General features: G+C 42.8%; 1 protein-coding gene across 4 annotated transcripts in view; it reads right to left on the minus strand.

Annotated features, from left to right (window-relative positions):
* Positions 1–12341, minus strand: part of KPNA6 (karyopherin subunit alpha 6) — a 43401-nt gene that overhangs the window by 9703 nt on the left and 21357 nt on the right. For all 4 annotated transcript variants that reach the window (XM_036446400.2, XM_045584916.1, XM_045584917.1 and 1 more), the window contains exons 2-7: positions 8205–8338; positions 6056–6148; positions 5325–5424; positions 4364–4458; positions 2705–2836; positions 576–664 (exon numbers count right to left, since the gene is read on the minus strand). In XM_036446400.2, the coding sequence (XP_036302293.1) occupies positions 576–664; positions 2705–2836; positions 4364–4458; positions 5325–5424; positions 6056–6148; positions 8205–8338 (643 nt within the window). The remainder of the gene's footprint in view (positions 1–575; positions 665–2704; positions 2837–4363; positions 4459–5324; positions 5425–6055; positions 6149–8204; positions 8339–12341) is intronic.

Genomic DNA, 12341 nt, shown 5'->3' on the forward strand with positions numbered 1-12341 from the left:
AGGTTACAAGATTTTGATAAAAATTCTTTCTTCACTTTTGGAATGTCTGAATAGATTTGTGGTCTTTTGTTTTGCTTTAAAACATGATTAAATATGCCTTAAAAATAAGTAAAAATAAATTAAAAAATAAATAAATGTATAATAATACAGCTCTACTTTAAGGGTTAGAGTGAGGGATGGTGAAAGGATCCAGATGACCTTTCATAGGGACTCTGACCTGAAATTTACAACAGAGCTTCCCAATGACCTGATGCATAAACCCATAGCAAATCAATGTATTCTGCATGGAAGGCTGAATTTTCAAAGATGGGATATCCTGCCTCTCTTCCTGGCTCAAAAATGAGGCAGGTATGACCAACACAAGATTCTATGATGCCATGAAATGTGGAAGCACAATATCCGCCTTGGCGCAGCCCAGCAGCACAATCTTCATGCTCTTATTGATACCTTTTAGTGGCAACAAAGTTACTTTTTATATTTACTTACCATCTTGAGGTAAGTTCCCCCCAAAAGAACTACCAGATGGCTGCCCTAAAGATGTCTCAGGTGCAGGTGATCAGTAATTAATTACTCACGTTAACAAAGGATTAAGGATGGAACAGTTCAAGACGTAATCCCGGCAAACGGAGCTGTCTCCAGCTATGTTTCCCAGTGCCCAGACTGCCTGAAAAGGGGATGATGAAACCGTCACCCACAGAGCCTAGTGGTTTCTTGGCGTACTTTATACTTACAACCATAGAGTACCCACCAATACTCAGACGAAAACCATATCAAGGCCCAAGACACACTAAATAAGCTCGGGTGCCATTTCTGTTGACTTTTTTTTTTTTTTTTTAATGTAGTTTTGTTGGTTTCATACTCACACAAGGATATATTTTTAATTGATTTAAGATTAAATTTTTTTTTAGAGAGGAATGGAAAGAGAGGGAGAAACATCAATATGAGAGAGAAATATGGACTGGTTGCCTCCCCTACACACCCTAACTGGGGATTGAACCCGAAACCTAAGTATGTGCCCTGACTAGGAATCAAACCCACAACCTGTTGGCATATTGGACGATACTCCAACCCAGCCAGAGTTTCAATTATAGAAGATAAATAAATCCCAACATAAACGGTGGCAGCCACGAAGCTGGAGAGAGCAGGAGGCTAGGGTTGCCCCGGGCAATTGAGGAAGCCAAACTTTCCTGGCCTGCCTTGGCCTCCGCTTAAGGCTACAAAGAAATGGCTGCTGCCATGGAGCAAGCGGGAGGCCTGGCTCTGCTCAAGGCTACAAAGTTTCAATTGTAGAAGATAAATAATTCCCAGATACCTGGGCCTCCGCTTGGGTTGCTGGGGGGCGTGGCCAGTCTGCAAACTACCACAGGCCCCTTGCCCAGGCCGCCCCACGCCTCAAGGGAACCCCCACCCTGATTCAGGACACCCTTTATGGCAAGCCAGCCGGCCCCTACCCGTGCACCAGGCCTCTATCCCATCTAATAAAAGAGTAATATGCAAATTGACTTTTATTCCAACATACAAGATGGCTGCCCCCATGTGGTCAAAGATGACTGCTCCCATGTGGACACAAAATGGCCACCACAAGATGGCCAGCAGGGGAGGGACCAGGACTGCAAGGGAGGGCAATTGTGGGTGAACAGGCCAGCATGGGAGGGCAGTTAGGAGGGACAGGCCTGCAAGAGAGGGCAATTGGGGGTGATCAAGCCTGCAGGGGAGGGCAGTTAGGGGTGACCAGGCTGGCAAAGGAGGGAAGTTGGGGGCGACTGGGCCTGCAGCGAAAGGCAGTTGGGGGGGACCCAGGCCTGCAGGGGAGAGCAGTTAGGGGGACCAGGCCTGCAGGTTAGGGCAGTTGGGAGCAAACAGGCCTGCAGGGGAGGGCAGTTAGGGGCAATCAGGCTGGAACAGGAGCAGTTAGGCATCAGACAGGCTGGCAGGGGAGTGGTTAGGGGGTGTTCAGGCTGGCATGCAGAAGTGATTAGGGGCAATCAGGAAGGCAGGCAGGTGAGCAGTTGGGAGCCAGTAGTCCTGGATTGTGAAAGTGATTGCAAATTGGAGAGGGTGCAGGCTGGGTTGAGGGACAAACCTCCTGTGCACAAATTTCGTGCCCCGGGTCTCTAGTCTATATAAATAAAAGCCTAAGCAACTATTATGAGTGATCATTATGACACGCACTGACCACCACACAGATGCACAACACAGGAGCTGCCCCCTAGTGGTCAGTGCACTCCCACAGCCAACCTCCTTCAGACCCTGAGCCCCGGCTGGCCAGCCGGCCCTGATTGGTGGGGAGGGACCCCACCCTTGCACGAATACGTGCACTGGCTTCTAGTTATAAATAAGAAAAGACACTACTATCACTGAGAAAATGTGAAGGATTTTAGGAGCTTTTTGCCAGAACTGGAAGCAAAGATCAAATATATTTTGAATTATACCACAGGTACTATCAAGAATTAAGCCAGCCTTGGCTGGTGAGTTGCTCTGTTGGGCACTGTCCAGTGCACCAAAAGGTTGCTAGTTTGATTCCCACTGAAATTTCTGGCTTAATCCCTGATAGGGGGGGAAGCAAGAGGCAGCCAATTGATGTTTTGCTTTCACATAGATGTTTCTGCCGCCGCCCCCACCACTCATCCCCTCTCTAAAAAATCAATTAAAAATATCTTAAAAAAAAAAGAAAAAAAAGAAATAAGCCAAATCTGAGCATTACCTGTTCCTGTACATCCTCAAAGTCCGAGTTAAGCAGCTCTATAAAAATGGGAACAGCCCCTGCTTCAATGACAATTTTGGTCTGCTGAGAGGTTCCAGAGGCAATGTTCGTTAGCGCCCAGGCAGCTTCAAACTGAAGGTGAGAGTAAACCATTACTGAGAAGTCATTCCAGACAAGGCAGCCATGCCCACCAGCTGGCTCAGGCAATAAGCCTCTTGTTTCTGACTAAAAAATAAATGAAAACACAGGCCTTTTCCACTCCCCCTTTAAATGGTAGGAAGAGGAATTGGCAGTGACATAACAGAATGGGAAGCCAGAAGTGGGCCTCAGTGGTCCAGGTTCTGACCTGCACTACCACAGCACCAATTAGTCCTTTAGCAAATCATTTTTTTTACTTCCCAAGCTGTGGAGGGCATTTTCCTTAAATTGTCAGCTGAGTCCAAAACAACTGCCAGAGCCGAGGCTCGGATACACATTTTCCCAAGATGGTGGAAAGTGTAATCAGCTAGGCCTTTAATCAGGCCCAGGTGTTGGCAGAGGCGGGTCTAGATATGTAAAGCCAGACAAGCAACAGGAATGCTAGGGCCTACTTAAGAATGCAAATAAGCTCCTTTGATCCTAAGTTTTGGTGTTACTTCTTGGTATTGGGGGTATAAAATAAATGCACTGGGAGGGGTCACGTTATTGTAGTTACAGCCTCTCCATCAGAGAGAATGGATGGCAGCTTTACATCTAGCCGAAACCGGTTTGGCTCAGTGGATAGAGTGTCAGACTGTGAACTGAGGGGTCCCAGGTTCGACTGGGTCAAGAGCATGTACCTTGGTTGTGGGCACATCCCCAGTAAGGGTGTGTAGGAGGCAGCTGATTGATGTTTCTCTCTCATCCATGTTTCTGACTCTCTATTTCTCTCCCTTCCTCTCTGTAAAAAATCAATAAAATATATTTAAAAAAAAAATCGATTTCTGCGTTTTCTCTTTTTATTTCTCAATCCCTGGCCGCCTCCACTTAGAACCAGTTCATTCATCTCTCTTTCCTCGCTGGACGCGGAAAAGGGAGATTCCCGCTATGTCTGGCCCTCACTGCACCAGGCCCCATGCACCAAGCTTCACTTTCTTTATTACTGAAACTAGGATTAAGGTGTGCTGGATCTCTCAAAGTCCCTTTCAGCTGAGTTTCTAGCAAGTTCCAAAAGATTGACACACCAACCATTTCTGAGAAGAAAAATTCAGAGGCTAAGTAATTTGCCTCAGGTCAGACAGGTAATGTGGAAGCAAACTAGCACCTCTGATTTATAAATGAAAAATCCATTATATTCTGGTATCTTTTCTTTGAAGTTATTCTAGAGAAGAGATCTGGGCGTGCGCGCTCTCTCTCTCACTCTTTTTAAAAAAAAAATCTTGCACACCCCCCACTGGGGATGTGCCCACAACCAAGGCACATGCCCTTGACTGGAATCGAACCTGGGAACTTTCAGTCCGCAGGCCGACGCTCTATCCACCCAGCTAAACCGGTTTGGGCTGGGCTCTCTTATTTGAGGCTAAGACTTCTAAGCAACAGTTTCTCTTAACTGTTTCCTTAGACATGTGTCTATAGAAACATCCCACTGCAATTTCTTTGAAGGAGGGCTTTCATCTGATACCATCCCATCCCAGATCTCACCTGTAATGTACAATTCTCATTCCTCTTCAGAAACTCCACAAACCGATCCACCACCCCTGGCGTGTTGATAACTTCATCTATTGGAGGGCTAGGCTCTGGAAGAGGGAGAAAGAAAAAGGAGGAAAAGTCAGGATAGGCTTTGGCTGATGCATCCACCCGGGTCAACTCACCATCCTTCCTAGATACTCCTGACCATCCTTATAAGCAGGCCTAAACTCCTTTTGGGTGAGGTGGTTTTTGGTCATCCCTGAACTGTATGAAGCAGTTGGGATGCTAAAGAGTAAAGCCTATCCTAATTTAAGTATACTCACCTTTGGCCTATTGAACCTAAGCAAGTATGTAACCTTACTTACCCAAGCAAGGAAGGAAGGAAGAGAAGAGAAGAGAAGAAAGCTCAAGGGATGACCAACCCTGGTTTACACATTTTCCTTCTAAGACCAGAATTCCTTTCTTGGGAGAGCTGCTTAATATACGGAGACAAGAAGTATTTTTACTATCAAATTTTTACTGAGCATGAACAATGTGCCCAATACAGTTCTAGGTACTGAGGACAATACCAAAAGTCTCTGTTCTCACAGAGCTTACATACTAGTGAGGAGAGAGATTCTATTTACAGAAGGTAATAAATATAATGAGGAAAAAAAGAATAGGTTGAGCCAGGTAAAAAAGACTAAAAATGCCAAGGGTTGGGAGATAGCCTATAATTTTAAATAGGAAATCAGGGTAGGCTTCATCGAGAAGGTAGGATGTGATTCACAGAAGTGAGGGAGTTGTCATCCAGATATGTCAAGTAGAGGGTATCAGGCAGAAGGAATAGCCAGCACAAAGGTAAAAATGTGCCTGGCTTATCTAAATACCAAAGCAGAATGAGTGAAGGTGGGTACGTTGATGAGGTCAGTGAGAAGAAACAAGACACTAAATCATGTAGGTGGTCTCTTCGGGGGAGGGCCAGGCTTTGTACCTTTAGAGAGCAGTTTCCGGAATTTCTGTGTGGTTGCTAACTGCAGGTCAGAGTCATCAGAAAAGAGCATCTCTACCATCTCTCTTGTGATCACACTCTCCTAGAATATAAAACAGGTTCAAAGCTTTGCAAACCAACACTAGAGTAAGACATGAGCACATAATCCTGTGTGGCATCCTACTTTGTAAAGAGTTGGGGGCAAGAGGACAGCGTAACAGACAGGCTCAGGAGAATGCGCTGGTTTAATCCATGGCTGCTTCAAGTCAGGACATTTGAAAAGTAATTCCTAACTTTTTTATTTTTTATTTTAATTTAATTTTTATTTTTACAGAGAGGAAGAGAGAGGGATAGAGAGCTAGAAACATCAATGAGAGAGAAACATTAATCAGCTGCCTCCTGCACTGGGAATGTGCCCGCAACCAAGGTACATGCCCTTGACCGGTATCGAATCTGGGACCCATCAGTCCACAGACCGATGCTCTATCTACTGAGCCAAGCCGGTTTCTGCAATTCCTAACTTTTGAAGCAACTGATGGCTTCCTTTCAGTGTTTCCTAAGGTGTCTCTATTAGAGATAAATCCTTGTTGTCTCTTAAAGCTGACCAACTACAAAAGGGCCCATGGAAGGAAGAACTTTGCATGGTTCTGAGCAAAACCACTAGATGCTGTGAACTGCCCTTCTGTTCTGTAGAAGCAGGTACTTCCCAGGCTTGCCTGAAGCAAGGGCCTTACCCCAGTGGTAGAGCTCACATAGGAGTCCATGAGGAGACTATCAAACATGGCAGCTTCTTCATTAATCATCTCCACATTTCTCCGTTTAAATAGCTGCAAGAGAAGAGAAGAGATGATGGTTAAGCCTATTCACTGAAACAAAAACAACATCAACAAAGAATAGCCTAATGTTAAATTATGGCAAAACTGTCAAGGAAATGCTAGCATAATTGAGAAAATGCCAAGTTTAACATACTGACATAGAAAGTTATTCAAGAGCTTTCCTTTCTATTTTATCTATTTTCATTTTTATAAGAAAAAAAAAATCTTTAAAGATTCAAATGCCCTTTGTATAAAAGGTGAAGAGAAGAGTACAAAGGCTTTGAAGGAATAATGGTAAAAGCAAGAGGGTAGGCAAAAGCAGGTTAGGTGACTACATATACTGTGTTTCCCCGAAAATAAGACATCCTCCGAAAATAAGACCTAGTACATGGAAAGATAAGACATCCCCTGAAAATAAGACCTAACACAACTTTGGGAGAAAAAATTAATATAAGACACTGTCTTTTTTTCGGGGAAACAGGGTAGGTTTGGGCAAGGCACCAATTTAGTGGGTGTGTGAAAGAGCATAAATGATGAGGTATTAATATACTCTTAGTCCTAAGAAGACTTACAAAGAATGGACCCAGGAAAGAGAAATAAGGCAATCCAGAGTAGCAGATGAACCTCTTAAAGGTCAGGCTTGAAGCTAGGCTTGAAGGCCAGGCCTAACACTGACTTAGGGTAAACAAGAGAGAAGGCAATAAATAAGGGGCTAGAACCAAAATGTTATATTGAAGACAGAAATGATGCTGCTAAGTTATTCTAAATTATGAAAAAAGAATAAGGAATTGAATTTTCTCTTTCTCAAAGCTTCCAACATTTCTTTTTCTTTATCTTTTTCTTTTTTTATAAGATAATTTTTTTAAAAATATATTTTTATTGATTTTTTTATAGAGAGGAGGAGAGAGGGATAGAGAGCTAGAAACGTCGATGAGAGAGAAACATCGACCAGCTGCCTCTTGCACACTTCCTACTGGGGATGTGCCTGCAACCAATGTACATGCCCTTGACTGGAATTGAACGCGGGACCTTTCAGTCCGCAGACCAACGCTCTACCACTGAGCCAAACCGGTTTCGGCTTCCAACATTTCTTTACAACAAATGAAACTATCAAACATGGCAGCTTAGTTACTTGGATCAGAGTGCAAGGTGGAGGCCAATCATGGCAGCTGGATCCTTTCTCTGAACAATATGTTTAAAAATACTCTGGGCCAAGTCAAAACTGGTTTGGCTCAGTGGATAGAGCGTTAGCCTGCGGACTGAAAGGTCCCAGGTTCGATTCTGGTCAAGGGCATGTACCTTGGTTGCAGGCACATCCCCAGTAGGGCGTGTGCAAGAGGCAGCTGATTGATGATTCTCTCTCACTGATGTTTCTAACTCTCTATCCCTCTCTCTTCCTCTCTGTAAAAAATCAATTAAAAAAAAAAAGAATACCCTGGGCCCTGGCTAAGATAAGAGTGTTGTCCCAATATACCAAGGCTGTGGGTTCGATCCCCAGACATAGCACATAAGAATCAACCAATGGTCCTGGTAGGTGCAGTCCAGAGGTTAGAGTACTAAAGGGTTATCCTTTAATCATGGTTAAGGGCATGTACCTGTGTTGCAGGTTTGATCCTTGACCCCAGTTGGGGCATGTGCAGGAGGCAACCAATTGATGTCTCTCTCTCACATGGATGTTTCTCTCTTTCTCTCTTTCTTGTCCCTTCCTTCTAATCTCTCTCTTAAAAAAATAAAATAAAATTAAAATAAATAAATAAAAATCAATGGAAAAAATATCCTTGGGAAGTCTGGCCAGCAAGGCTCAGTGGATGAATGTTGATCTATGAACCAGAGATCATGGTTCAATTCCCAGTCAGGGCATATGCCCAGGTTCTGGGCCTGATCCCCAGTATGGGGCGCACAGGAGGTAGCGGATCCATGACCGTCATCATTGATATTTCTATCTCTCTCTCCCCTCCTCTCTGAAATTAAAAAAAATATATAAGTGGAACAAATTGATGCCCCCCCCCCCCTCAAAACCCACATAAAAGAAAAATTTGAAAAATAAAGAATACTTGGGTTAACCCACTTGTTGCTCCCGCTTCTGCTTCCGAAGCTGAATGCCCTCTTCCTCTCTTCTTCGCCTCATTTCCTCAGGATTTAGGGCATTGTTCTTATAGCTCTTCATTCGATAATTGTCTTTCCCTGGGCTTGCCATGGTCTCTAGAAGAGAAGATAAAAACACATTGGCAAAGGCTCTTAAGAAGACATTTCCTTTTCCCTGGGCTCCTGTCTACCCACCCTCCCTTACTCAGGGAAACCACACATTCTCAAGAAAGCATAATAACCTCATTAACCACACTTGACACCTCTACCACCACCAACACATTTAACCAGCTTATTATTTAATCATAATAAGCTGGTTAAATTAAGTGTAATTACAGCAATTTATATAAGCATAATAGTTAAATGTGTAGGCCCTGAAGGCATTTTGTGAAGGTTCAGATTCTGGCTCTTTGCTTTTTAACTGTGCAAACCTTCAATAAATTGCTTTAACCTCTATGCTGTAGGATCTTATCTTTAAAACGGGGACAGTTCCTACTTCATAGAGTTGTTAGAAAAATGCCCTTGCCAGGCAGTTCAATTGATTAGTGTCAGCCCAATATGCCAAGGTTGTGGGTTTGATCTCCAGTCAGGGTACATACAAGAATCAACCAATGGCCGAAGCTGGTTTGGCTCAGTGGTAGAGCGTCGGTCTGCGGACTGAAGGGTCCCAGGTTCGATTCCAGTCAAGGGCATGTACACTGGTTGCGGGCACATCCCCGGTAGGGGGTGTGCAAGAGGCAGCTGGTCGATGTTTCTCTCTCATCGACATTTCTAGCTCTCTGTCTCTCTCCTTTCCTCTTTGTAAAAAACCAATAAAATATATTAAAAAGAAAAAAAAAAAAAAGAATCAACCAATGAATTCATAAACAAACAGAACAAAAAATCGATGTTGAAATCAAATTTAAAAAAAGAGAGAAAAATTAAATAGGTTAATACATGTGAAGTACTTCTTAGAACATAATATGGTAAATGCTCATAAGTTATGATCACCTCCATGATGAGAAACAGTTATATGACTTGCCCAATAAACTCAAATATATTTAACCTAGCCAGATGAAACAATTATAGTATACACAAATTCAGTGGAATCCCATGTACTGTTTTAAAAGGACCCAATTTTAAAATTCATCTGTAATATTTGATACATACAATAAGAAACAATGTTGTTACCAAACAAAATAATACAATGAGAATCTGTAAACCTACCACCAAATTAAGAACTAGAATATTATTAATATGTGTGGGCACTGGCTGGGTAGCTTAGTTGGTTACTGTCATCCCCATATGCCGAGGCTGCACAGGACAACACTCCAACCAACTGAGCCACACAGGACTCACCCCTTTTGTTAAAAAAAAAAAAAAAAGATTAAAAAAAATTATTGATTTTAGAGAGGAAGGGAGAGGGAGAGATAGAAACATCAATGAGAGAGAATCATCGATTGGCTGCCTCCTGCATGCCCCCTACTGGGGACCCAGACATGTGCCCTTGGCTGGAATAGATCCTGTGGTGAAGGCCTGTGATGGGGAGCTGGAGCAGGCTGGAGGGGAATAATGGGGGGAAAAGGGGACATATATAATACTTTCAATAATTAAGTTTAAAAAATAATAAACCAAAAAAAAAAAATTAAATGACCTACCTGACCAGGACCTAAAATAAAAAAATTAAAAAAAAAAAAAGGGGGGGGGGTGCCTAGGTAAGTCAAAAGGCAGAGATTGGTAGAAAGAATAAAAAACCAAACATGGCCCTAAGCGTTTTGGCTCAGTGGATAGAGCATCAGCTAGACAGAGCATCAGCTAGTAGGGGTGTCGAACTCAATCAGAGAAGAGGCCAAAATCTAAAATCCAGCCTAAATCGCGGGCCGAATGGTTTACTGAACAGTCATAAACTGTCATTGTGATGGAAACGCAGCGGAGTGCAGTGATGAAAGCGCGGTGCGGGCCACATTGCAAGGCCTGGTGGGACGGATTTGGCCCACGGGCCTTGTGTTTGACACATGTGATAGAGCATAAGGGTCCCCCAGGTTCGATTCCGGTCAGGTCAAGGGCATGCACCTCGGTTGTAGGCACATCCCCAGTAGAGGTGTGTAGGAGACAGCTGATTGATGTTTCTCAGTGATGTTTCTCATTGATGTTTCTAACTCTCTCTCCCTCTCTGTAACAAATCAATCAAATATATTATTTTTAAAAACCCCAAACACGATCCAACTGATAATGTCTGCAAATATTTATTGTATATTCAAAGACACAAATGGCCTAAAAGTAAATGAATGGAAGAAGATTATTTCATGCAAGTGGTAATCAAAAGACAGCTGGTATGGCTATACTAAAATTAGACAAAAATCTTTGTTACAACAAAGAAGGATATTACATACATAATGTAATTGACAAAAGGGACAATTTATGAAGATATAACAATTATAAAACAAATGCACCAAATTAGAACCTCAAAATATATGAAACAGTGATAGGCTTGAATGGAAAAATAGTTCTACAATAATATTTGGAGACTTCAACATACCACTTTCAATAATGAATAGAATACCTAGTTAGAAAATTAATCAGGAAATAGAGCTACTAAACCTAAAAGACATATAGAATATCCCATTCAACAACAACAAAATATGCCTTCTATAGTATACATGGAACATCCTCCAGGGTAGACCATGTTAGGCCACAAAGAGAGTCTCAATAAATATAAGATTGGAATCTTAAGTATCTTCTAAGATCACATGAAACAAAGGTAGAAATAAACACCAGAAAAAAAACTGGAAGATACCACTTCATACCTACTAGAATGGCGGTAACAAAAACAAAAGAAAACAAAATAACAAGGTGTCCAGAATGTGAAGAAATTGGAAACTGAGGAGATTAAAAATGGCACAGAGTAGGAGGATGCTGCATGGACCTGCTCCCAGAAACAAGTTGGAATTACAACTGAAATTACAGAAAGGCTTTCTGAATAATCAATGGAAAACTTACAGGAGAGAATCCTGATACCCAAGGACCTAAGGTGGAGGCCAGACACACACAGATTGCAACTGAAGTCCCAGAGAGATAGCTCAGTGAGGGGGAAGGGGGGGCGCGGTGCCACTTAGAACTCTGGCATCTCATCCTCAAGCTGGGCTTCCCAGCAGAGAGCACCAAACCGAGGAGGTACCCACATAACACCTAGCTGTGAAAAGCAGTGGGGTGCTGTCTGCCAGGAAGAGGCAGCTGAACGTTTGGGCACCCTCCTAAAGGGCCAACGCACAAAAATTCCCTGTGGAGTCACCATCTTGTGTTCTGGCAGAGGAGGGTAAAGTGGACTGGAGCTGTGAGAGCAGAAGGCAGACACCCCAAGTGTCCTGGGCTGAGTCATTCCCTCTCACAGGGAGGACATCTTTCCCACATAGGCATCTGCCTTGCCTGGGGGGAAGACAGTTGACACACCCTATTGGAAAACATCTTGCCCTGAGGCCACTTAAAAGATTAAAAACAACAATTAGCCTCCAGGCAGAACAACTGCCCCACCCTGCTGAAAAACTCTCCACAATCCTGAGGATTGCAATTCAAGTTAGAGTCCTATTACCCTGTTTCCCCGAAAATAAGACAGTGTCTTATGTTAATTTTTTCTCCCAAAGTTGCGCTAGGTCTTATTTTCGGAGGATGTCTTATTTTCGGGGAAACACGGTAGTCTGTAGACAGAGGCAGTCTATGGAGGCTTTGAGATTTTGACTGATCCAATTAGTCAGAAACAGCCTTCAACACTGTCCTTCACTAAAGATTGAGAGGTGTAGAGGATCTACCTAAAACAGTCACAAACCCAAACAACCAAAATGGGGAAACAAAGAAACAACCCAAAACGAAAGAACTAACAAATTCTCCAGAAGAAGAGGTAAATGAAGCAGAGATAAGAAATTTATTTGAATAGAGTGCAGAGTAATGATGTTAAAAATGCTCAATAGTAAGAAAAAAGATATAGTAACTATGAAAAAAGAATAGTCTGAAATAAAGAATGACATAACACAAATGAAGAACACATTGGAAGGAATACACAGCAGATTAGGGGAAGCTGAGGATAGAATCAGTGAATTAGAAGACAGAGTTGAAAATATCACTCAATTAGAGAACCAAAAAGAAA

Source organism: Pipistrellus kuhlii, unplaced genomic scaffold (genome assembly GCF_014108245.1).
Source record: "Pipistrellus kuhlii isolate mPipKuh1 unplaced genomic scaffold, mPipKuh1.p scaffold_m20_p_2, whole genome shotgun sequence".
NCBI classification, from domain to species: Eukaryota; Metazoa; Chordata; class Mammalia; order Chiroptera; family Vespertilionidae; genus Pipistrellus; species Pipistrellus kuhlii.